The 27522-nt window shown below is 40.3% G+C and overlaps 1 protein-coding gene across 7 annotated transcripts in view; it reads left to right on the top strand.

The window, feature by feature from the left end:
* The window catches only part of MYO18A (myosin XVIIIA), a 2129602-nt gene that overhangs the window by 742863 nt on the left and 1359217 nt on the right, over window positions 1-27522 (top strand). The window contains exons 2-3 of one of the 7 annotated variants that reach the window (XM_044054442.1): window positions 17107-17325; window positions 21353-21412. The exons of the other annotated variants lie outside the window; for them this stretch is intronic. Coding sequence (XP_043910377.1) covers window positions 17287-17325; window positions 21353-21412 — 99 coding nt within the window. The 5' untranslated portion in view covers window positions 17107-17286. The remainder of the gene's footprint in view (window positions 1-17106; window positions 17326-21352; window positions 21413-27522) is intronic. 7 annotated transcript variants of the gene reach the window in all.

The raw sequence follows: 27522 nt of genomic DNA, 5'->3' as shown, positions 1-27522 counted from the left end.
TGAGATTTAAATTAATTGATCACTAGAGTGGAAGAGCTGGATTTGAAAGGTTGTGTTTCTGTAATTGCCCTTGACTTTGAGATTGTTTTTCTCATGTCAAGATTATTGCATGCCGATGTACTTTTTTTTGGCAGTACTGAGATTTTCACCCTGCTTCCTTGAAATGCTGCTGCCATTGTGCCAGTTTGCTTGTTAAGTGCTAAGAAGTCCCAGAACTTAAAAGTGTAAGTAACATTTTACAGAAACAGAATGAACACACGAGCCATTATAACACAATAACAACTGTGATTGTTGTACAGCAATTATTTTGATTACAAGGATGGCCCAAGTGTGATGACTGTAACAGTGAAAACATTTGAACGTCTACATTTATGGTAAGTGTACACAACTGCACTGTCTTGAACATTGTATCCCAGGGATACAGATTCTACTTCCACTCACTGCCAACCCCAAGTGGATGACCAGACCTCCCCCCAAACCAGTGGGCGGAGGCCCAAAAGCAAGTACTTTCTCTTCTCAGTATCAACGCTATTCACCATGTCCCAGCAGAGCAAAGGGCACAAGCTTTTTACTCCAGACTGTTTCTGGTGCCCAGAAAAGAAAACTCTTGGTGCCCTATCCTGGATCTGTCCATTCTCAACACCTTCCTGGTGGTTTCAAGATTCAAAAAGCTTATGCTCCAACAGTTGCTTCCTGTGCTAGCCAAGGACTCCTGGTTAGCCACCCTAGACTTAAAAGAAGCTTATCTGCACATCCCCATAGGGGAATCTTGCAGGAAATATCTACATTTCAGAGCAAGCTCTATGCATTACCAGTTTACTGCACTTCCCTTTGGCTTATCTACTGCACCCAGGGTATTCCCAAAATGCCTAGCTCCAGCCATTGCATATTGCAGGCAGAGAAAAATTCAGATTTACCCTTACTTGGACGATTGCCTGATTCAGGCGGACAGTCAGGATTTGTTACTTCAGCACCTGATTTTTGTAAAGAGACTTCTAACTTCACTGGGGTATATACCATCATTGAAAAGAAATTGCATCTGGTACCCAGCCAAAAGGTTGTATTCCTGGGAGCAAGCTTGAACACAACTTCCCAGATGGCATTCCTCACTCCACAAAAACAGATTTATTTGACAAACTACTTCAATCTACTGGCCACCCAAACCCCGCTATCTGCAAGAAAAATACTGCAAGCCCTAGGGTTCATGGCCTCTTGCATTCTACTAATTCCATATGCAAGACTGCACATGAAACTTCAATGGTACGTAAAAAGTCTCTGGTGTCAACATTTTCAGGACCTGGAAACAATGATGCCTATCATTCCTTACCTAAGGACAGAGTTACTTTGGTGAGCAGAGGCCTGCTACCACAACAAGGGACTCCCTTTCACTCAACCCCCCGACGCTCAAACCCAACAGAAGCATCAGTCTATGCATGGGGGCTCACATGGGTGGGAAATGCATTCAAGGCAAATGGCGCTCAAAACAAATGCACCTCCATATCAGTCAGAAAGAAATGTTAGCTGTACAGAATGCACTGACAATTTTCAAATACCTTATTCTTCCAGGGCAACTCTTGATAAAGACAGACAACACCACAGTTATGTGGTACATAAGCAGGTGGGAACTCATTCCTACCCACTCTGCAGGTTAGCCATGGCTCTGTGGAACACATCCTTGAACAATCAAGTGCACCTGCAAGCTCAGTTCCTGCCAGGCAAACTAAATTCACTGGCAGACTTAAGCAGAAATCTAATGGACCCACACGAGTGGAAACTGGAACCCAAAGCATTCAAGCTTCAGATCCACAGGTGGGGGGCACCAGAGGTGGACCTCTTTGCTTCCCTGCAGAACTATCAATTGAACAAATATTGCAACAGAACTCCTCACAACCAAGCATGGAAAGTGGATGCCTTGCCATTTAGATGGGAAACCTCTCAATCTATGCCTTTCCCCCCTCTGCCCTCAAAGGTTCTACTAAAGATCAAACTGGACAAGCTAGGGACAATTCTGATTGCACCAGACTGGCCATGCCAGCATTGGTACCCACTTTTGCACAGTCTGACAGTAGTGCCACCATGGCACCTGCCTCAGATCCCTTCCTTGCTGTCCCAGCAGGAGGGCCAGATTTTGCATCCTCAGCTGCAAACCCTGAACCTAGCAGCCTGGCTCATCCCCCGAACACTTCACCAGCAGCTATTAGCAAGCAGGTGCTGGATGTCATCCTTGAGGCAAGGAGGCCTAGTACTAGGAAATCCTATTCAGAAAAGTGGAAAAGATACTGTTCTTGGAGCCAGTCTCAGGGAATGGACACAACCTTGCCCAACTTACCTCAAATCCTAAATTACCTAACAGAACTGCTCCACAAAGGCCTATCGTTCTCTTCAATTAAGATTCATGCCTCTACCATCTTAGCTCATTAGAATACTGAGACACCCCTCTTCTCTCAACCTCTGGTCAAAGAGTTCCTGAGAGGAGCCAAAAATTTAAGACCCCCCAGGAGAGCTCCCACTCCAGCCTGGGACCTTAACTTTGTACTGGAGAAGCTCACACTTCCTCACTTTGAACTTGCTGCTACAGCAGAGTTAAAATTCCTCTTGGAAAACCGCCTTACTTCTAGCCTTCACTTCAGCAAGAAGAGTGTCTGAATTGCAGGCCCTTATGGCTGTGGAACCCTTCATTATCTTCCATACAGACAGGGTTTCCCTCAGGACTAACCCGTCATTTCTGCCCAAGGTGGTATTATCTAGTGTGGCTTTATACCAATTCATTCATTCACCAACCTTTTTCCCTAATCCTCAGAATAAAGGGGAAAGGATCTTGCACTCCCTGGACTTGCACAGGCAGCTTAGGTTTTACCTGGATAGGACTAAACCTTTCAGAAAATCTGACCAGCTGCTAGTCAGCTTTGCTACAGGGGCAGAGGGCAAGGCCATTTCAAACCAAACCATTTCTAAATGGATAGCACACTGCATCAATTTCTCCTACAAACACTATGGAAAACCTATCCCACAAAGGATCAGAACTCATTCCACTAGAGCTACCTCAATCTCTGCAGCATTTGCCAGGGGAGTCCCTACCAGGGACATCCTGGAAGCTGCAACCTGGAGTTTTGTACACACCTTCACCATGCATTACCACTTGCCTATTTTTTCTAAATCCAGAGCTGAATTTGCCACAGCAGTCTTACAAGGCCTGCTAGCCAGCCTTAATGCTTCTTGACTGCCTCCACCCTTCCTCAGCTTTGGAAGCAACCCAGGTGTGATGACTGCAACAGTGAAACACTAAGAACATAGTACAGTTGTGTACACTTACCATAAATGTAGATGTTCGAATGTATTCACTGTTGCAGTCCTGGTTACCCTCCAACCCCCTGACTTCTCTGTATTTTCTACCTATCCTTTTTTTTGATCATATCTTATAACAATGGTATTTACTTTTTACTGGAGGTGTTCCACACCATGTAATTGCTTCCTATTTTGTGGGCTCCCTACATCTGGGGCAAGAAAGACTGATGTAATGGTGTCTGCTGCATGTTTTATACCCCTGACGATCTGACGTCATGAAAGAAGTGACAGCATCCGACACAGAAACCCCAAGACTCTGGTATTCAGGCCGACTGAGGGCTACCTGCATGCAGATATCCCAAGTGTGATAACTGCTACAGTGAATACACTCGAACATCTTGATTTATGGTAAGTGTACAGAACTGTACTTTATATTTTATGGGTCTGATGATGGTGGAATACAGTAGCATGATAACTTCCGGGACCTAGACACCATGAGTGACCTAGAAGGATTTTCTTACAGCCTTAAATGAATGTGCCCAAATTCCCTGACTACTCTGCCTACTTTTAAGGGTGTTTTGTCAATGAGGTACTTTCACTGGGTTTTAGACTTTCCAGAAAATACTGTTGTGCAGTTCTTGGCATTGAGTGTTAAGCAGAGGCTTTGGCACAAGTCTTTGGTGTCGGACCTCCCTGGAACATGTTAGTATGTTTGGGGGGGGGGGTTCTGTTAATACTCTTAGCTTGCAATTATCTACATACTTAGTAAGCTAGAGGCCCTTGACATTAGTCTTGACTTCCCAACAATAAATGCCAAAGAGGAGTGGATCCAGCGCAGAGTCTTGTGGGATGTCACTGCCGACTGGCTTCTGTGTGGATGTGTTCTCCCCAATCCTAACTTCCTGGGTCCTGTTTTGAACCAGCTGGCTATCCATTGAGTTAGACACGGTTTATGCCTAATTCCATGAGTTTGTGTACAATGCCTGAATAGGGTGTTGTATCAGATGCCTTAGCTAGGTCAAGGTAGGCTGTATGCACCATATTGTCTTCGTCCATTGCTTTTGTGACCTTTTTGAAGTAGTCTGCCAGGTTCAGTAGGCATGACCTGCCTTTGACAAAACCAAACTGGGTTGGTTCCAGTGTCTGAAGGTTTCCTGTGTCACTTTTAATAAATTCCATAGTTCTTTCCTTGGCTTTGCATCCAAGACTAATGAGTTTGTAGGTCTAGAGATAATCTGATGATCTGCCCTTGTGCATATTGGTATGACTGTTGCAGTTTTCAATTCACGTTTCACGAAGCCTGTGTGGAGGTTGTGGTTGGATAGTGGCACAAGTGACCCTAATAGGTCAAATTTCAGGCCATTTAGGAGGCATCCCAGGATATTTTCTGGGCCTATCAAAGTTGTTTTTGTCCTTAGAGACTGCACCCAAGACCTGCTCCCTACTGATAGTTTGAGGGATTATGTTGTGTGGTGTTTCACTGGTGGTGGTTGGGGGATAAATTTGGAGCTGAATTTGTCAGCTTTGCTATATATCCCTATTCTATGAATGTGGCTGCATTTCGGTTTGACACTGTTGTGTGCTACGTTTGAGGTTTTGAACATAGTTTGCTGTTTTGGTTGCCCCCTTGGCCATGAATGCTAACTTTAACTCATTTGCTTTGTTGGGGTCCAGGGAAGTAAATAGTGCGGGAAGAAATAGCCAGGGAATTGTTATGGCTAGGCTTGTATAGGTCCTAGGGCTGATAGCCTAGTACCAACCTATGAACAAGGTACAGAATACTAATTTTACTATTAAGAGGCTGCTGTACACTACTTTTTGTAATATAAAGCAGCTTGGGGGGTTGGACAACACTGGCCTTAGAGCTGAGGAAGGATTTTAGCTGAAAAGTGAAAATAGAGGTCAGTAGATACTTCAGTGCTTGGGTCATTTAATAGAGAAGACTGGAAGAAAGTTTGTATTATGATACAGTAGTATGATATACAAAGAGAAGTAAGAGTAGGTCAGTCTTCAGAGCTCTGTGGGCTTGAGGTAACATATTCAGTGGTAGAAATTCTGGGTAGCAGACTCAAGTTGCGGGAAGAGAAAAAAGGCAATTGTGAGATTATCCTAGATATCCGAGTTTGGAAACAGTATCATTTGGTGATGTGTTTGTGACTGACTTCGACTAATCTTGTACTAATGTCCTATAACATTGTTTTTGCAAAGTTAATATACAGGAGCTTATCAGTCAGCTGTCAGATCTTCTTTTCTTTCTTATAGAGATGGCAGACTAGACTACTGTTATTTCTGTACAGAACTGACTCGCCCGCACATAAAGACTACAGTTCAGTGTGTGGCATTCTATAGTAAGGAAGTTCAGAAGTGAAATAAATAAAATGGGAATCCAATACAAAATCATTTGCAGAACGCCAGAATAAAGAACAAAGGAGGTATAAATGTAAATAAATGATGAGGTGATGGAGGCAGCTGTTACTGATGCTAAGTTTAGATGATATGAGAAGGAAGTGACGGAGGCGAGTGATTTAGCTTTGTGTACAGTAAGGCCTATTACGTTCGCCACTCACATGCTGATAGCATTACTGAGAGTAGTTATATTGTTCAGCTTTGAATTTATGCTGCTTGTCACATATATTAATCTCTTCGATAAGTATATTTTATGTGATGATGCAGTTAATTCTTGAACTTTGACTACTAGAGCTGTAAGAGAGAAGTCTGAAACTGATTAAGTCAAAATGGTTACCTGTCTTAGGGAACTGGATAGCTGTGACTGACATTCACAAATCTGGAGAATTGCCAAAGGGGAGGGGTGAGGGAGAGAGAGATCAGAGATGTAGATTAGTTGACGGATAGTAAATGATTTGCAGGTGTTGGTGAAAGTGAGGGTGTAGAACTTTTTTCTCTGGTCTACCTTGGTTGGGTACTTTATCAGTAAGATGGATAATGGATGGAGTAGAGGAGCACTTCAGAAGTAAAAATGGTGGGACAGCATCTATGAAAGGGAGTAAGAGAAAAGTATGAAGTGATGTAGGCCAAATCTACATAGACTGTTCCATATTGAGAAAATGTCTGTAAGTTTGGGTGAAATGCCTGAAAGTGTTGAATGTGCCTTACGATTTGGTTGTTTTGACCTTGAAATTACAGTAGTAAATTCAGCCAAGCACCACCGAGGGTCTCATCCCATGTAATACTGTGAAGTCTATTAATGTATTGATTGGTAACTGTTTTGAAGTGTTGGGATTCGCATTGCAGAGTCTCAACTTGTGGAGACTGAACGAACGAAAGTCTGGACTTGTATGTACTAAGTCCGAGATCACCATATCTCAGAATATTCCATTTCCTGTGAGGTATGACAAAAATAAGTTTAAAGGATAAGAATGATATTTACTGTTCTCCTGTATTTTCAGCCGTTTTTCCTTCGCTTTGGGACTCTGCAAAATGAGTCCCAGCATTTTAGTAGGAGCTGTACTCATCATCTGATCGAAATATTTTTTTTTTTAATTGTGCTATTTGTCAAAATGTATTGTAGCTTAGGTGCAAGTATAGACAGAAATGCGCAGAACTGACTGTCTAACATACATGAAAGAATGAACAGTGTCAGGTGTTTGAATATGGATGCAAACAATGTTTATTTTTTGTGGTCTCTGATAATCCTCTGACAGCTTTTCAGATAGAGTCTAGTTCACTGACACCATTAGGAGCAGATGCTGTAGCTGCACTTTGTCTACGTCTGGTTTTGAATTATATAAAGTCAGGTCTAAGAAGCCAAAATAGAGTGTAGGATACCACTATATTCTATGAGACAGGATTCTGATATGTTTTGAGAACTCAACACCAAGTACAGAAGTGAAAATTTTGATACAGCACCTTTGTGTAAACCAAATACTTCTTCAAAATAAGACTTTTACAACTAAAAATCACATTTAAAAACCTCACAAGTGCCTTTCTGATTTTAAATGTGAATTCAGATGTATAAGTATTTTACTCTGTGGAGTCTTTGGTTAATGACAGAAGTGCTAAATATAATTTTTTTTCTTTTCTTTTCTCTTATCTGAGTGCTTATTTTGTATTTCTGGTTTATGCTTGCAAATCTAAAACTCAGACTGTATTTCTGATGCTCTGTGCTTAAGTCATGCAGTTTTTAAAATTCTATATGTGCGAAGGTAGACAAAAAGAAGAATTTAAATAAATTTAGTTTAGGTGAAACCATCACCGACTTCAACACCACTTAATAGACTAGGAATAGGAGACATTAGGCTGATATGAAGGCAGGTGCTAGGAAAGCTCCTGTACAGAAGAGAACGTAGAAACACTCATTGGGAGAGCTAACATTGTGATAGTGTGAGAGAGAGTTGCTTGGATGCAGTGAAAGAGTAGAATTTGTTAGGTTTAGTAGGTAGAAAATGAACAGGGGGATCCTGTGATATGAAACAGAAACTTAGGAGATGCACAAAACAGAGAATCTGAAGAGTTCAGGCTTCACGACTGATAGGCCTAAGAGTCCCCTGGCCCTACACTGATATTATACACAGCTCTTCCAGAAACATCACTTTCTTTCTTTCTCCGGAGAAAACTTGTATTCACGAGAATGACCCTATATTATTTTTTGAAGAGCTAGGGAAATTTAGGAATTTTTGTATGGATTTTGGCTGAATACTGTCCCTGTCCTTCTCCTTGCATTTTTTTGTCCTCATTTGTCCCCTTTCTGTCATATTACTGGCCTGCTACCCTAGTGCTACATGTTCATGCCTAGTCTACCAACCACCCTCTTTGCTCCACCCCACACTTAAGGCAGTATGCTGGGGTCTGTTGTGAATCGTAAGAGTGTCTCAGGGACTTGGTCATATCTGCTTCCATCCAAGTTTTTTTCTTGTATGACCTACCCACTCCCTCCTCCCTCATGGTGACATGGTTACATCTGAGGAGTGACTGTGCAATGGCGATTTGAGTCGTATTGCCCTGTCTCTGTGGCAGCTCAGTCAGGTCCACCCTCCACCTTCTGTTTGGATCACACATCCTCCTAATAACATCTTCAGCCTCCACCAGAGATAGTCACAGGAGATGGCCGTGCTACTGCCCTGCCCCCAGGATAGGCACATCCATTCTTTCCTGCCACTCTGTCAGTCACCAGTGCTTCTACTCGAAGCTGGGTCACCTGGGTCCTAGTTAGGGTTTTATCCTCTACACCACTGGAGCAAGTAGAGATGTCTGCTAGGTTCCTCAAGACCAGCAAGTACTTGAGGATTATTCTGTTTTTATAGTAGCAAAGAAAATTGGGGATCTGTGGCCAGTATGGGAAGTTAGCAACCTCCACACTTTTGTTTTCCCTAGTGGAGTCCTTCTGCATACTTTGCCCATCACTGTGTTCTCTGTTTGGTATCAAAAGTAGACAAGGTGTGCTGTTTGTTAGCAGGTATGTCTGTTTACATATTAAGATCAGAAGGTATTGTGGAAAATGCTACTACCACGTCTTTGTAAGAGATGGTCATTACTAATTCAGAGCTCCTCTCTTTGGTCCCACCTCAGCCCCTAGGGTTTTCACCAAATGCTAAGCAGTAGAAACATCAACTGTGAGTGCAGGGAATTAATCTGCTCCACTACTGCTCACCTACCTAGATGACCGTCTCCTAGTGACTGACCATTTAATAATGCTAAGGGAGTACTTGCTTCAAACCATCTAGTCCGTGGGGATCACTTTGAATTATGCCAGGTCACACTTGGCACCAGTGCAACTTTTCACTTTTACAGGATGTTTTCTATTTAAAAAAATGTGCCATAGACATTTTATCCAGAAACAGTTTATCAACTTTTCTAGAAATAGTTTTCTATACATCAGTTGTGGCTTGATTGTGTGTTAAGCAGCAGTCCCATAGTTCTCAATGGAAGGTGTTGTATTGGAGTCCTCCACTGGAGTTTAACAGTACACTGTTTCCAATATCAGGACCTTGCAAATGTCATAATAAAGATTTTTTTTCTCATCTTGGCTGCATAAATCTGTCTGTTTGTGGCTTCAACAGACTAATCTCCTTTCAGTAGGTAGGCCCTTTTTTAACCTTCTTTTGAAAGATACTTTGAGCACAAATGTCTTTTGCTTGGGATTAGGGTGAATATGTAAATAGCTGTGCTGGCCAGGAATTTTTGTCCAGGATGACATCAAGAATCACTATTATTATGAAAAAATGAGAGCAGTGCTTGATTTGCATTCCCTGATACAATATAAGGTTAATTAAGAAGATATATGAGGGACTAGCGACAGGAATTAAAGTGAGAGGGTTCCTCTCCGATAAGTTGTGTTTGAAGAGAGATACCAGGCAGGAGTGTCCTCTTTTCCCTTTGTTGTTTACTTTATATTTAGAGCCATTGGCAAAGAAATTAAGGGACTCGAAAATTAAAGGATATAATTGGTATGGTAATCAAGAAAAGTCGGCTTTATTTGCAGGTAATATTATTTTGTGCCTTATAAAACCAGAAAAGGACATCTCAATAGTGATTAACATTTTTTAGACAGTTTGAAGTCTTTTTCAGGATATAAAATTAATGAAAGTACAATAAAGGCTACAGCCATAAATGATGTACCCTCATATGAATTAGTTCAGCAATACGAATATTTATGGAGACATGATAAAATTAAGTACTTGGGAATATGGATTTAAAAGGCTTCTGTTATGGCAGCTAAGGATATGTGGGAAGAGACTAAACAAAAGATAATACAAAAACGGAGAAACTGTAAGCTCTTGTTTGTGAATGCAAGCAGTGAAAATGTTTCTAGTCCCTTTCGTTTTAGATGTATATATTTTTACCAACCAGAGGAGTAGTTGTGGACAATAGCTAATAAAGAGCTGAAGGAAATATCTGGGAGGGGAAGAGGGCAAGAGTTAAGTGGGATAAATTGATCCTCCCAGTAGACAAGGTGGTTAGGATTACCTGCTTTGAAGGGATATTTCAGAGCTACACATCTAAGGCTTGTGTGTGTGTGTGTGTGTGTGTGTGTGTGTGTGTGTGTGTGTGTGTGTGTGTGTGTGTGTGTGTGTGTGTGTGTGTAAACAAGCAGAAAGCTATAATTCAATGTGGAAAGGGATGATGATGATGAAGAGGGAGAGGACATTTAAGAAGTAAGGAGAGAGTGGGATTTTGGATGCAGATCCTTAAGGAGATTAACAGCCTTCTAGAATTTTATAAAGTAGCAAAAAGTATCCTAAAAACTAAGCCAACATGAAAATGGAGAAAGTAGATTTTGACGATAGGGATGACTACTTTTGGGGTACCGAGACTAGGCAAGGGGGTCTGGAATTTACTGGAGAAAACTGGCAAAGGAACCAAGGTATTGAGAGCAAATTCCTAGAGAGGGAAAGTTAATACAATGGGAAGATGCCAAGAAGACATTTGGACTACAGGCTAGAGACTGCTTTTTCTGCCAGGGATTGATAGAGTACAGGTAAAGACAAAGAGATAGGGGAATATTAAGTGAAAAAGCTGCTCTAGTAAAGTTTATTGTTGTCTAGAACAGAAGCTGCTTTTAAAAAAAGGATATTAGTAGGGCATATAAAATATTGGACAGTAACTATAGGAATCAATGAGAGGAGCTTAGAAACGATTGGAAGACAGATTGGATAAGCAGTTAACAAGCAAATAATGGGAGGGCATATGTATGGCTCCCAAGTATGCAACAAAATCTAGATAGAAGATTAGGAGTTTTGCTTGGAAGTGTTTGCACAGGTATTTTTATAACCTAAGGAGACTTCAAAAAAATTTCTTCAGATAGATGGAAAATGTGGTAGGGAGGAAAGAGGTAACTGGGAACATATGTTTTGGGAATGTAATGAGTTGTCATACTTTAAAATTTCCCTACAGAGTACTGTATTAGAAATACTGGGCGAGCAAGTGGATGTAATTAGGGAAATAATAATTCTGAGCTGGGATACGGAACCTGAATTGTCCAGCCACTAATAAGGCCTTGTTAAGTTTAATTCTAGTGGCTGCCAAAAAGTAATTTCTAGAAAATGGAAATCAAAGTTTAAAGACTCTGGTTAAAGTATTGAATATTGCAACACAGAGTAAAGAACTGGAACTGGGATCTTTAGAAAAGTGTAGGAGCAAGTTACATAGAAAAAAATGGAAATTGGGAAACAATACATGCAGAATTATATTTTGGAGGGGGAGTAAGTTTTAAGGGAAGACAGGAATTGAGCAATTTATGTAACGTTGGATTAATGATAATCATGCAAAAGAGCAAACGTGATGTATAGTGTTGTAACTAAAACAATCAATAAAAACTGAAAGAAAAACCCAGCCAAGCTAGATCTTCCACTGTGATTCGTTAAAACCACTTGTGTTAGAGGTAACATGGGATAAATGCAAATGACCCCTTAAGGACATCAGGTGTTTCAGCTATATGGCAGTTCCACTGCTAATGGGTTTGGATTTATTGGCCTGAATTTGTTCTTAATAGACTCAAAAAGGAAAAAAAGTCATGGTCCTTCAGAACTGCCATGTAGCTGAAACACCTGATGCCTATGTCTTAAGTGGTAATTCTGTAAACAAGTGTTAAAAAAAATGAGAGCAGTGATTTCGACTGCCTATGTCCTGGGTCTGTGGATTCCCAAAGGTCAGGCATACATTTAATCAAGCAGCATGGTGGATTTTTTTTACATTAACAAATAGGGAGGTACTTAGTATTACCCTTTGTAAAGGGAAGCTGTGAAACTCTGGGAGTGGTCTATTCATTCCAGTAGGTCTCTGGTAACTACATTTGCCAGGAAAATCCATCTCTCTGTTGGACAGATTAAGTAGAAATATGTTCTGTTTCCACAAATAGTCTGAGCCTGTTCACAGCCAAGGCTGTATTTAGGAAGTGGGGCCATCCAGTATATGATCGGTTTGCCCTCTTTCTGGCACTGCGTTTAAGTATTTTTCCTTGATTTTTTCCGTCAAAGCAAAATCAGGGGATGCTTTAACCTCACTATGGCCAAAAGTAACTTTTCCTGATTCTCTCCCCCACTTCTGTTAGTTTCTTTTGAAATCTAAGAGTCTTAAGTCCATTGTTATTTGTTTTCTTATTGGCCCAGATAGATGTGATTCTTGATTCTTCTTGGTTGTACCATAGTCCACCTATTGACATTTATATCCTTATCACAAGCACCCTCCAAGTCATTCCTCTAGGAAAAGGCATCCCTGTCTCCATGCACTTAAACTTAACATTGTGTTCATTCCAGTTCCACTAGTGGCCTGTACTTCAGATTTTACTGGTAGATGGTATCTATGTACTCAAACATATGGAGGCAGATGGAAACATATTTTGGTTTGGGCTTTTTCCAGAGATATAGCCTTCTTCACTTCCCCTACCTTCCTTGTTATCTGTCTAAATATTTTAGTTTCCATGTCCGGTTTTCTCATTAGGTACGGTTTAGTTTCAAAAGCTTCGACGTATAAAGCTTTTTTGAGAGGTACTTCTCTTCTGAGTTCATGGGATGTTATGTTGGAAAATCTCAGATTATTATTCTCTGTAGCGAATGTATCTACAGATCTCAGTTTTTATCTTGGAAGACCCCTTTTTTTCTGGTTAGGTTTATTTCAGACAGAAGAATTTTAGAGCTTCAAACCTTATCAGTTTCTTCATAATGTGTTTTACTTCATTAACTCTTCTTTAATAACATCTGTTATTTTATTTCACTAACTCTTTATGCCTGAGGTTATCACTTACTATAGCATGAATAGGTCTAGCTATTTGTCTTTATTTTTCTCTTTTACTCTTGTCCTGAGAACAGCTCCTTCCTGCCATGAATGTTCATGGGCAACTTGGATTTTGTGGCATAAAATGTTTCAGGGAAGATGATAAATTGCTTGTTATCTTTGTTAAATGCAGAGAACTCAAAGTTGTCAGACAGTGTCTATCCAGATGGCTTTCAAGTAGGGCTTTTTTATTCGCTGACAAATATGACAAACGTCACCATGGCTGTCCCAAAGCAGATTCTGTCAGTGAGGTTTCCACCTCCACTATCATATTCTGTAATGATTCCTTGGGTGATATTTGTATAGCAGTTACTTGACCCTCTCAACATACCTTCACAAAACATCACAAACTGGACATTACATTCAGATGTAGATCTTGTTTCAGGACTATAGTAATCTCTATCAAGTTTTCATAGGATATTCTCCCAAGAGGATATAGTCTGGAACTTTCAGGGCTACAGCCAAATCTCTCTGATGTCAGATACAAAAGTGATAGGTACTCACAGTGACACTGGATCTGTCAGACAAAGCTGCAGCTAGAATCCGTTTTTCTGGAATCATCTCACTTTGGTGTGAAAATTTACTTCTGAGTTCACATTTTTTTTTCACTTGGGCAAGAGCTGAAGGTTCTGAAAGGCTTTTCATTATGGGAATGTAGGGATGGGAAAGTTTGTGGGCCAAGTGATCTTAGTACTGACAAAGCTGTTCCTGTCAGTTCTTCAGTCAGGACTGCTTCATTTGATGGGAAATAAAGACAGTAGGAGTCTGACGTAAGTATTTTAAGTTATGGGGGTAGATAGAACTAGGGGAGGATGCATATGTACTTCAGTGTGCCTCTGTTGCTTGTTACAATCATTCATTTAGGAGAAAAAAAAAGTTCTAAGTAAATGATAAACAGAAGGTTAGTAAATAGAGGTGGCAGAGTATGGGAACAGGAGTGGAAGAAGGGTGCAGAGGGAATTAGAAGACAGAGGTAAAAGGTAAAGGCGGTGTATACCAAAATTAAAGCAGTGGGTAGAGTGGTAGAAATGTCCTGCAACTTGTTTTGCTTGCAGTCCATTTGAGTATAGAAATAATTAATGAGATGCAACAGCTGTGGTCCCACTAAGGAGGAAAGGAAGGTCATTTTACAGTAGAGCAGTGAGTTGCATGTAAAACCTGTAGGAGTACAGATGACTTAGTGAAGGAAAGAAAGAAAGGATGAAGAAACTGTAAGTTAAAAGAGCACTGTGAGCCCAAAATAAATTTCATCATAAAAGTTACCCCCCCCCCGACTGAATCTATACGTCTGCACAGGGTAGTGGTGTAGTGAATGCAGTTTCAGAATTTTAATCTAAGAAGTCTGATTGGCCACTACTTATGGAACTATGCTTCCCATGCTTTGGCTGTGCACAGACCTATGGATTTGGTCAGGGAAGGAGCAGCACTGTTTGTCAGTGGCGCTATGAAATGGTATGAGCAAAGTAGCCAAAGCTGCCAGTGGGTTGTCAGGGCCATTTAGTCAGGCAGGTTGCTTAATTTTTTCCCTAGCACATTGAAAACCACTTAGGATGGGGTCGACATAGTACTAATTTAAATTCAAATGCAAGGGAGTAGGAGAAGAGGCATTTCAGTAAAAATGGGTAAGTACAAGAGTCTAACCAGTGGACAAAAGTAGGAAATGTTTAATATAAGAGAGGGCAGCTTATTAACTTGCACAAAGACCAAATAAAGCAGATGAGATGCAGGCTACAAAAGATTAAAGAGGGCCTGGACACCTAGCTAGACACACAGTGTATAAAATAGAATGCAGCAAACCAAGAATTAAAAGCTGAACTGAACGTGGTCATCTTGGGCATTGCTATAAAGCCATAGTAGTGCATGCTGGGCATTGCTATAAAGCCATAGTAGTGCATGCTGGGCTTAAAGAAGACAGATTTATTAAAATGCCCAGCTTGTCCCCTTGTAGAAAGTTTGGATGAAGAATAAGAACTAAAATAACAACTCTTAATAGATACAGCTGCAAGCTAACTAATGTATTAACATGAAAGATGGTTTCAAGCATTATGCTGTGTATCTGTAGATACTTTTAAATAATCTATAACAAGGCTTGTTAAGGTTTATAACACTAATGAATTTAATAAAATTTGTTGTAGCCTGTTTATTCTCCTTATAATTTAAAGTATTAATTTAGTAATCCATAAAGTGGTACAGCATTAATGATATGCCATTTCTTTGATAACTGTAAAGTGGTCCATAAAATAACTGGAGTCAGATTTACATTGGTAATTATATCCTTTTGCTTCACAGTCATTCTAGATATGGGTTTCTTTGGGATGCCAGTGACAGTGGCCAGCACAGTTTCCCCCTGTGACTGTTTTGCTACTTTAGCTAAAGTTGTACACTGGTGAACCCCAATCCTTTAGGATCACACAGAGGAGTGACTTTAGAGGTTGGCACTTCTTTGTGTTAGGTCATTGAGAATGCAGTGCCTAAGCCTGCAGACCTCATTGCAGTGGAGAACATCATCGTCCATTATCTGACTGCACAGTCACGAGACCCTTTCTGTGCATATTTTTCCAGCTGCCCATTTTTGCACCAGCACTTTCAGCTGTGGCCCTAGTCGCATGTTTTTGGGTAGGGCGAAGAATGTTTGAGTTTGCTTCCCTGGCAGAGAGAATTTCACGGCATATGTCACAGGCCAAGAGATCCACCAATTATCAACACTAAGGATTGGAGATGAGAGCCCCTTGACAAAGTTGGAGGTGGGACTGCTGAGAATGTCATCTCTCTCGTAAAAATGGGGCTGGACAGGGGAATAGTACTGCTTTAGAAAAAAATATCTCACTGGTCATTGGTTAAGGATACAACTATATAAAAAGTTATAGTCAACCATGCTGCAGTGCGAGTTGCCTCATTCCCTTGCTAGGAGTTGCTTCAGGGTGATGTAAAACAGGCATTCCCTGCTTGCCCAATGGTCCTGTCATTGCAGCCTTAGTTACAAATCTCGATGATCAGTGTTCCACTTAATTCGTCTCTGCCTGGTACTGTGGACTGGTATTATTAAACTACATTAAACCTTATGAATTTTGTTGATCTAATCAGATGAAACAGCACTGCCTTTAATAAATCAATTCCCGCATTTGTCCTGTCCTCTTCAGCAGTCCTTGCAAGAAATGTAAATGTTACTGTTATGGTGGTTGCCATCAAGCTCATATGGGAGCCATGTTTGAATATATTAATTTATGTGTTTGCTGTTGCAAGTCTGTTCTAATAACAGTTATAGTTGATGTTGATTTTTGAACTTGTTAAATAAAGGTTTATAATAAAAACTTTAATATTGGGTTTGGATTAGCAAAATATTTTGTAGCAGAAGCTTAAAGTGATTTTCCAATGTTAGGATGTACATTGCAGCATTTGATGAGTCGTGCCGCAGTGCATTTTTAACACTTGTCTATATTTATGTGTCTGGGTATTTTTTAATAAAAAAAAGTATAATATTTTTTATTAAAATATGGCCCAAATTAATTTAGCATTTACTGCTGTGATGTTACCGTGGGGTAATGTTGTGTCCATAGACTTTAATGGGACATGTTCATGCATGTGCTGTGGTGCGTCCATTAAAGTCTATGGACACAACACAAGTTTTTTGTGCACTGACGCCACTAAGGTTAAAGTTTACTGGTTTTCCTCTGTGGCTTTAGGGTATGGAAATGTTATTTTTTCAAAGTACTTTTTTCTTGTTGAAATACAGCAAGAAAATGCTCCCTAATGGGTAAAGGTACTGTTTGGCAGGTTTTGTATCACATGCCATAGTCCAAAGTTAAGGTTAAAAAACATTGGAAAATTGCTTTAAATGCACCTTAATATGGCAATATTTGCTTATAGATTATTTGTAAAATAAAATAGTAACCAAGTTATTATAATTCCTGATGGTATTAATTTCGGATGATGGAAAATGTTGAAGGAGTTGTAGTAGAAAATTGATTTCAGTGCTTGTAGCTTTTGTAGTTTTGTAGTTTTTTTTGTTTTTGTTTTTTTCTTTTTCAGGTATTTTTCTTCAACAATGACAGTGACTTTTGCTTTCCACTTTTCTCTTTCTGTACCTTACAGCATCCATCCCATCCCGTGTTCAGTTCCTATGCTGAGTGGTCATTTTTCATGTCATTCTTCTGTGCAGCATATTTCCACAGGAAGGAGACGGTGCCTAAGCTGGATTTCCTCACTAAAAACAACTTTCTAATCTCTTCCATTTGCTGTAGCAGCCTCAGTTCATGATCATACTCTATCACCATGGCTTTTTCATCTCGCTTTGCATTCTGGGAACAGAAGGAAAGTTTCTTTTTACTTTTTCTGAATTTTACTTTTCATTCTTTGATTCTTGTGGAAATGGAGAACTCTTAGGGTGATTATCATGAACATCTCAAAGATGCAACAGTTGTCCCAATTTTGAAATGGTTTGATTTCTGTAGTAATTGTTTGACTTCAGTCAGGTTTACCCTATTAATATCCATGTCGAGTACTTTTAAAATAAACCTCTGTTTTCAAAGGTTTAGGTGTACAGGCCATGGTATCTCTTTGTCTATAGGACGAGTTGGCTCATAATGATGTGAAAAGAAGTACAATAGTATACAGAACACAGAACACGTGGGAGGCATGGGGTAGGATCACTGATGACCAGTAATGGATGAGATAAAAAAAAATCAGGACTCAAGTCATCTACTAGTAGATGAAGTCATGATAGAAAACTTCTTGTGTCTGATAACATTGGGCATTGGATTTGGGATACCAGCTACTAACCAGGAACAAGGATGGCTAGTTGGTCGGAGAGTGAGAATAAGTAGTCAGACAGTAGTAGAGTCTTAGGATAGGAGCACAGTGAGCAGTATTATGGTCAGAAAAAGATGAGTACAAGGCCCCGCAGGGGTAGGAAGTGGTAAATTCCCCTTCAGTGTCTTCCACTTATGGCAAGAGGTTATGTTTAGTCTTCTGCTGTTACACTCTTGATAAATGGAAAAAGGAATTGGTTAGAGCAACATATTTAACTCCAGAAATATAGAAACAGAAAAATCTATGCCTTTAAATGATGGATAATTGGATAATAATAGGATGCACTGAGAACAGTTAGAGAAGACCCAGGCCAAGTCACTCACCTTTGTTGCTATCGCTTCAAGACATTTTCAAATGGCATCTTCAGAATGGCTTTCAGGGGAGTTGTGATAATCTTTGTTGGCATCTAGGCCACCCTGTCAACCTTTTACTTCCCCTGTGGCTGAGAGGCCATTGGCCCATTTTTTCCTTTGAGGGGCAAAAGTCAGGTGTGGGCTAGCCACCACCTGTAGCAGACTCAGATATTTGCTTATAGTCGATACCTCCTTTGCATGGCCTGCTGTATGTCTGCCAGAGTGATGCTTGCAGTTCAAGTTGTACACAGGCATGCTTCTATACATGTTTTCTCCAACTGTAGTGCTGAGCTGCTCTGGGCAAGCCAAAGAGGGCAATGATACTCCCAAATTGGCTAACCCGTAGCCCCTGTCACAAGATGAGTGAGCTGACATCAGCCACTTCACTCCAGAACCCCCCTCCGCCTGCTTTTCTGGTGTCTGAGCCACAAACTGAACTTGGATCATAGTCAGGGCTTTTTCCCTTTGTATCACAGAGCTGGCTTCAGAGACTGGACAGAAGTTTTAAATAACCAACTGTGAAGTATTGTTAAAGGACATTTTTGTTTAATCTATGAAAGTTAAACTGTAGCAAGGAAGGCTAAATAGCATATTAAGATCCAAATTCTGTATCAGCAAAAGAAGTCCAAAGAAGTGATTTTTGCTCTCTTCTTTTTGGGAACCTGTCATTCACATTGTGTATTTTATGCCTTTATGAACTGGTGATGGTATAAGAGAGGACAGAATCAAAAATGTTACTGCCAGTTTGTGTCTTCCTCACCACTACCAAAAATGATTGGAAATGCACTGTATGTCTAGAACAAGGTGTAAAACATAGTGAGCATATTGAATGGGTCCCAGAGATTGTATGTAATATGTAACTTTACTAGGGAAAGCATCTCTTTGATGCACTTTGGGAGGGGATAAGGAGGTAAGTCTACGAAGAGACAAGAGGTTTTTGATGAGACAACTTTGTTCAAAGCTGATAGATTGGGCTGTCTCTCTGACATACCCTATTTTGTACACAGGTGGGAGAACCTGTATCATCTCCTCATGATGCCTCCTAAGATGTCCATGATGCTTCTTGTATGTAGTTAATTTCTATTATCTGTATTATGAGGTAATTATTTTAGACTTTTTTCCCCTCTGAGGATTGTTTTTCCTTTAAGTTACTTTTGACCTTCTTTTTCTGCTGGCAGTCGAGCTCATCTGTCTTGGTTCTGTAATGAGCCCATTCATTTCCTAGGTGAGAGCCCTAAGGCACATTTGTTCTCCGTGGTGAGAGCTAGTTGTCATCTCTGTGTCAGGGATCTGATTATGTATGAATATGCCATACTGTCCCAGTGCATGCCCATGGATTTAAGAGGAGACATACAGCTGTCTCGTGTATTCTCCACAACTCGGTATGTGATGCAGCCGAAGTCCTGCTCCCCCTTTTACAGGTAGTACTCCTGCATGACCCTGATGTACATCAGTGTTCAGTGGTTCTTCCATAGATAGTGTGTCCAGTCACACACTCCTGTTCCTCTCCGTGAGGAAATAAGAGGCTGTGCCTAATCAGAACTGTCCTTCCCCAACAAAGAGCAAACAGGCACCTGATCAGCTAAGTGAACTCTTCTCAACTGGGTTATAGTCAAGGCTTTGGAGTTCTCTGCCAGCGGAGCCAGTGGGTTAATTTAACGAGGTAACTTTAATTTAGAGAGCTAATTTAGAGAGATTAATATGCACAGTAGATTTACACTGTACCTAATTTGTTATGGATGTTCATTGCTTCTTTATGTAGTAATGCAAAGAAAAAAATCGTACTAACCAGTTGAACCGCTGCAAGTTTATCCTTTGTAGGATGTTTGGAATCTTGATAATCAAGATCATATCTGAGAGTTCTTTTTTTTTTTTTTGCATCCTCCCAGGACCTTGCCCAATGTCTCCATTGTCATCATTCTGGGAAAGCAGAAGAAATGCAGTCCTATGCTGGGCAAGAGCCCTACATCTCATTGCTTCCAGCCGAGGAATCTTGATCAACTCTGATTTGGGTGGTAAGAAGTGGACCTGGTGGGAGACCTATCCTCTCCCCTTTGGGGAATTCTGTTATCCTCCTCACTGGCTTTTCCAAGTCCACTTTTGCTGTTTTCCGAGGGGAAGCATGCCTTTGCCTGCTGAAATTCCATCAGCTTTACTGGTGCAAACCACCAAGACAATTCTGGTTGATATGGCTTGAATTTCTCGGGGTGGCATCTAGTGCTCCCACTAGGTGTCACCCTTGTGGTGAGCCAGAGTCACCTACCTCCCACTTGGGTGGGCGTTGGGCGAGCTGACAACTGCCACTCACTCCCATCCTCTCTAACCAACTCTTACAGGCAACCAAGTGACTGCTCAAACTTGGATCACTTGCAGAGTAGTCAGGGCTTTTTATCGTTTCACCACAAAGCTGGCTGTACATGTACAACAGTCAGTAAAATATGTCTGTCATGTATAATTTGTCAAAAATTGTTTCTGACTTTAGTCCACTTTATTAGGAAATTTGGCTGGTGGTCTAATTCTAAAGCAAAAAACAAGGCACTACCTCAAAGTGGAACCTAAAAGTAAGACTGAGGCAGTGTATTAATAAAAGGTATGTGCCAAAAATGATGCCTTAGCTTGCAGTTGTTTTTCATAAGTAATCTGAAATATGAAAAAAATAAATAAAAGATTAACTTTTATATTTTGACGTTACTTCCAAGAAAACCTCAAGTTGAGATGTCATTTCTGTTTTTATAACTCTGTTAAAGAGCTGAATATCTTCCATACAGTCTGATAGCCCACTTTAGGAAATCAAATAGGAAACCTTTCATAGGTGTACTTTGAAGACCTGTGATAAGATGTGAGAGAGGTTTGAAGTGGCAACAGTATTACCCCTTATGCACATCTCTGTTTGTACAGTCTGACTAGATAGCAGGGGGAGTGGGATAAGGCAAATCAGCAAGGAGTGTGAAGGAAAAACATGCTGCAAGTGTGCGGATTGAAAGCTAAAGCTGTTTGGTGAGAGGTGAATTTAGTAGATGTACTTCCCTGTATGTTTCTGTATTCCTGATGAGTTGTTTAATTTGAGCAGTAAATGTTCAGGTATTGACTTTTTCTGACTGCATGCTTCATTTGTTTAATCTATTTACATGTATGTAGAAATGACTTTGCTACGCCTCCTTCCTTTTCAAATTTAGGTTAAGGATGAAGACACCCCAGGTTCAAAGAAAACATCTGTGTCACCTTCGAATGGTGCAGTAAGTTTGCTCACATAGTTGGATACCTTGCTTTGTATGAACTGCTGTAAATGCTCAGAACAAGTGACTTTGTTTACGCTCTGTGTGCGTGCTAATATTACTGTGTCAGCAGTTGCATATCCCTTGTCATCCAGCATGCTTAGAGTAGGTATTCTTGGATAGAGCCATTACCCAGTAAGATTATTCTGGTGCCTGCCACCAGTGTATTTATATCTTATTTGGACCTAGAAACAGCAATGAAATCATTAGTATAGTATCAAATTCATAAATAATGAAACTACATTATTGAAATAAGCATAAAGTGTTCTTGCAGTGGGGCACCCTCACAGTCTCCTTTCTTTACATACTATAAACCCATGGTCTTGCAAGTATAATCAAATGATAGTTATCAAATGAATGACAAACTATTCCCACTACACATATGTAGCATTCCATAACCTAAAATCCAGCACTGAAACTGCAGTAATACATTACATATCGTAGTGTCGAACAAAACCAAACAAACTTCACAACTTGACGAGGTCTTTCCAGTACCCAAAATCTAGCACCCAGACTACAGTGATGCTTTACAAATTGCAATGTCCTGTGAAAACAAACGAACTTCGTGAGTTGACAAGAAGTGAGCTTAGTGTTATTTTGATTGTAAAGAAAAGAGGAAAAGATACTTCCAGGAAATTAAAGATGATTTGCCGCTCTTTGTTGAGGTTTGAGTGACAGTGATAAAATATATGTTGGGTATTGCAGTGTACCAGGTGTACCATAATATGTTGCCATTGGCAGTAACAGAAGGTTTTGTTCAGTGTAATTGAAAAATACAAGATGGAGTTTAAACTAATTAATGTCATTTTAGATGTTTTACTGTTCAAACTGCTGTTAGCATGAAAAAATGTTGAGAAATTTTCCCTTTCTCATGACTCTCTGATGTGGCTAGAATATCAGCGACACAAAGGAACAACAGTTATTAAAAATAAAATGTAAATGTGGGCACAAAATTCTGCCAGAAGGCCAACACTCTTGTTGACTGTACTGATTGAGTAACATTTTTCTGCTCCTTCTGATATTTGTGAATTATTTATTCCTATAACAGTTATGGACAGAAAAAATAAGTTTAATTTGGTCAGAATGGGGGGAAAAAAGCTCTGCATCTGGAATTTCATCCTCAAATACTTCTTCTGGGTCAGCTGTCTTAACCTCGGGAGCTGAGCCTATAATTATTATGGGCGATTCCCCTATGTGTAAGGATAAAGACGAAAAAGGACCAGGTACTGGCAGAACTCACTAAAGCCAAGAACAATGCCTCCATGGGTCCTGACAACATCACCAATTGCCTTCTGAACAGTCTAAAACATGACCTGTCAGGGCGACTTAAGGCACTCTTCCACTACAGCCTTGAAACAGGGCTACATTCCAAGTGAATGGAGGACTGCAACAGTCATTCCCTTCCAGAAGGGCAGACCATCAACCAACCCAGGTAATTATAGACCCATCAGTCTAACAACCTAATATGCAAAGCCAAGGAATGAATTTATCAGCCAGTAGATTTGCTACGTCACCCTAATCAGTGAAGGTGGCACCATTCACAACCAGTTCAGCACACTGCTGTGTGCTTACCTCCAAGGTCCTGAACAAAGCTGAAGAATGGCTTTTGATTGTTCTTAGCCTGCGAGGGTATCCTAACCTCATAGTTGGCCTTGTTGGACTTGCACCTCTGAGTTTCTTGTTTAGTTGTATAAGCTAGCACGTGTCTTAAAGGGAGTTGCTCTTCCTGATTTTGGCCATGAGTTTTCTTCTTTTATTATGTACCCTGTTTAGGCGAGGATTCCACCAGTGTTTTTTTTAACCATTTGTTTTGTGTATATTTCTGATAGGTACACCAGCCTGTATGTAGCCAGTCACTATTGATGCACTCTTTCATTCTGCATGATGGCACTTCAGACTTACCACAGTGTATTCAGTGTATTCCCCCATCGTACCTATTTCATGTGAACCGTTTTCTTAATAAAGAGCTTCGGTACTGGTTTATTAAGGATCCAGCCACATGATTCTGCTGCATTCCCTCAGTGACAGGATAGTAGGGGGTTGTGTCCATAGAGAGTCCTCACTCATGCATGGTATTGCATCCATTAAAATGTGTGAATACACCACCACTCTGTCCTCTGTTGACATCACTGTGGTAAAGGTCTCCAGACTTTCACTAATATAATTTTAGGGAAAATAGTGTTTTACAAACTTTTTTTTTGTTTTTTACTTACTACATATAGTTTGAATGATGAAATAGAAACTATAGTTCTTCATTGCAGACACGACATGCTGTGATGAATCAGGGTAAGTTAAGAAGTGTTGAGGAGGTTACTTTATTAACTGGTCTCCGGTGATGCCATGTAGCCTTATTTGGGTAACTGAGGTAGATAGAAGCAGAAAATAAAATTCAACTTGATTATAGACAAGCAAAGTGGGAGGAAGGGACAGCAAAATCTGTAAACAAATGGGACAAATTATATATTTATTTATTTTTGTTAGTCGTGAATACCTCTGTGCGTGGCTGGAAGCCTTCCCTATACCTCACCCCGTCGGCTTGCCTTAGCTGCCCATGTGAACATATAGAAAAGTCAAATGTGCACCATGCTGCAATGCTTGCTGTGCTCAGTGCTGGCTTTTGTCTCTACTAATTTAAAGCCCTGCTCATTCTTCCTCTTGTTTCATCTAGGAAACAAGTCAGCAGCAACTAGTCTCCCCTTCTCCTAAGACAGGTGAGTTTAGCCTGAAGCTTGTTAATTGTGTTCTACAGTCCAGTCCTTGAGGGCTGGACAGAAGTTACAGTAATAAGCTGCAGTAAAGCAGTGTATAGTTAATGTGTAGAACAGAGGGATGATATTTAAAGTTGTTAAATTGTAGAAAGCATTATGTAAGAGGGAGGGGGGAATTACAGTAGAAGCAGAAGTAAGGACAAGGATTTTAGTGTAGCACATCTACAACTCATGAAGCACAGAAAGTGAGCGTCATTATTTAAACTGCTTTACTCATACACAGCATATACTACATTAGAGCTGCTTTATGGATCACGAATTCATGACGTACAGTTTTGTATGCTGTATTATGGACACTAATTCACACTGACACCTTCATTCAGTGTCAGTATTCTGCAAGGCAATCGAAAGTGTTGTTAACAGAGTTTGCATTTGTGCTGTCTTCCTCATTGCATAATTCTGCATTCAAGCAAGAGGAAACCGTAACTGTAAGGCATTGTTTGCAGCACAATAAACAGAAGTAAAATAGTCAACTTCTGCTTAAAATCTGAATACACCTCTTGATTTGGAGGTTGGGGGCTGAGAAATGAACAGCAGTCAGATTCAGAAAGTGAAGCTGGCCAATCAGCTATGAAAACTGGGCAGGCCTTTTCGCCTGTCTTGGATTAAGTAGGAGGGAGAGAGAGAGAGAGCTGTTAATACCATAGCTGTGTCCCATGCAGCTGGGAGTTTTATCATCTGTGGTTCTGATGGATATTGTGTCAGCAGCACCTGCTGGACATGGAAGGAGTTTTCTGATCCCACTGTAGCTCATGCCTGGTAAGGACAGGGCAGGACACACACACATGTTTTTCCAGTCTGTCACAGCAGAGCAGTATAATGAAGGTCTGTGCCCAACTTTTTAAAACAATTTCTTTCACTGTGTTTGCCTCTCTTTTATGTTAATAGTTGTTAATAGTCTCCTGAAATGATGATTGTAAGCTGGCATGTGCTTTGTAGATGTTTTTAATTTAGAATGTTTTAATGATCAGTTGCAATGTAGTTTTAATTTGCTGCTGGTTCATTGGTAGCACAGCTTAGTAGTTCATTATGATTCATGCACTCCCTTTTTGACCAGTACAGTGCTTATAGTAACTTGCCTACAGAATAGTTGGTATTGCCTTGTTATTAAGAGCACCAAATGTTTATGCAGAAAGTGTTGTTAGATAACCTATTTTATTCTGGTCTTTCTCTTTAAGTAAGGTATTTCTGTCTTTTTTTTTTTGTTCTTTCTGACTTTTTAACGGGACATTTTATTGAACTGACACTAATGGTGCAACGTGGCTTCTCCTTTCAGGATTCATTAAGTGTTAACTCTTTAACAGTTGATTCCAGATAGAGCAGCAGCATTGCATAAGCTGGAGGAGAATCTTTATATGATTATTTACCACTAATGCTTACCTAGCTGTGATCTGTTCGCTGTAAGTTGATTAAGTACCTTGGTTCCTTGCAGTATGCCGCCTTCCTGACTGAAATAGTCGCAGCAGTAGCTTTTCCTCTGGTACTCTAAACTTGTTCGATCAATGCCATTAGCAGCTGCTCTAAAGTCTGAGTAGCTTAAAACAGCACATTTTTTTTTTTAACAATGTTGTGTCCTTCTTGGTGTAAAGGAAAAGAAACCGATTCTTTATAAACAGCAGAGCTGTTTGAAGGGATATCAGGGAGAAATTGGAGTCACCTTGCTAGTCTTGCACTGTGAGGTAAGAGCAGATCAACTTTCTCAAGTGCATTGCTATGATGTATCGTGGTGCAGAAGAGGATTTTTTTCCAGGGTATGGTTTGCTGCACTGCAGTGTGTTGACTGTGCCAACTCACAGGGCAGACTGTATTTTTTTCCTTTCATGAGTAACAAGAGACAAAAGTGGAAACGCTGTTATAAACTTGCCACAGAAGCACTTCAGTTCATAATGTGGAAATAGATTGTGCTTAACACATTCATTGCCTGCAGGTTCAGAGTGGAGACTGACTGAATGCATGCCTAGAGCTTCTTTTCGTCATCTCCGGAAACAGTAGCATCATGCCTATGTTGTTAGCAGGTAGTGCAATCCTCTGTGTATGTGACTTAGGGATGCTTTATCTCCCTTGGATTTGGAAGGCCAGGACTTAGGGTTACTGAAAGAATGCTCTGGTAATACTGTTTGAGCTCTGCTACAGTTTTACCATCTGTTCAGGAAAGGAAAACAAGCTGTTCAGACTTTTATATTTAGAAAAAAAAAAAGTCCTGTTAATGCTGAATCACAGGTTTAGATTGGTTTCCCAGGACAGAAAATAATGGTTAAAGTCTTGTAGGGCACTAGTATAGCTTAAACTCATTTTTTCCCTGGGGTGAATTTCCTTTGACAGAGTTCAGTCCTTTTATTAACACTTATTTCCCATTCGTGTAGCATATGTTTAATTCACAGACTAAAATTTTTATTGTGACATACATGTTTCTCCGTTTTTAAGTAATCACATAACTTACCATCCATTTCACATTTTGTTACTTTTTTCTCAGTAGCACCCACTTCAGGCAATAGACTGGCATAACCATTCAGCCTTTTTCTTTTTTAAGGATGACCTGCCCACTTCTGTCAAACTGCATAACTCCTTACCTTGCCGAGGTCCTAAGGCTGACATATGTCCTTCAGAACAGCTTTCTGTGGGAGTAGAGTCTCACCTGAAGTTGGTGTCCCCAGCATATGTAGCCCAAGTGACATTTCTTCATGCTGTGTCTTATACTTCAGTTCTCACTGTTCCATGGGGGATTATGAGCATTTGCACAGCCATTTTGGGGCCCCACACCTTGCCTGGAGAGAGACTTCTACATCATACTTGTTTTCTTTTCAACTTTGTAACTGGAGCCTTTGATAACTTTCTGAGTCCCCCCCACCCCTTCATTTGCACTTGTTATGGTGAGGGGTGGGGATGCCACAGCAGACAAATTGCACATTACCTTATGCCGTCGTGCATGTCTTTGAGGGATAGGCAGATGTATGAGGTTCTGGATGCAGATTACCTCTTGATTTATAGAGGAAATGTTAGTTAGAAATCTAAATGTTTGACCTTTTCTGTGTCTGCAAGAAATGTTTGTAGTAATGTATGCTGTGTTATCACTGCTTTCACTTCTCTGTTGCCTTGTGACAGACTTTTAGCTGATAGCACTAAGACATCTTCTGGGTGTTGAACAGGCACAACCATGTTCATTTTTAAACCATCACCAGCTTTGGCATTTGTATCACTGCAGACATTTATGCACATGCTCAGAGTCGATGAAGCAAATAGTCATCAGAAGTGTATGTTCGTGCTGGGACTAGCGATATACAATTCACTTTTCTCTTTCCCCCT

The sequence above is a fragment of the Protopterus annectens genome, chromosome 13.part0 (genome assembly GCF_019279795.1).
Source record: "Protopterus annectens isolate FY-2018-M chromosome 13.part0, PAN1.0, whole genome shotgun sequence".
Classification (NCBI taxonomy): Eukaryota; Metazoa; Chordata; order Ceratodontiformes; family Protopteridae; genus Protopterus; species Protopterus annectens.
The sequence above is the reverse complement of the archived record's forward strand: the minus strand, read 5'-3'. Positions and strand labels throughout refer to the sequence as shown.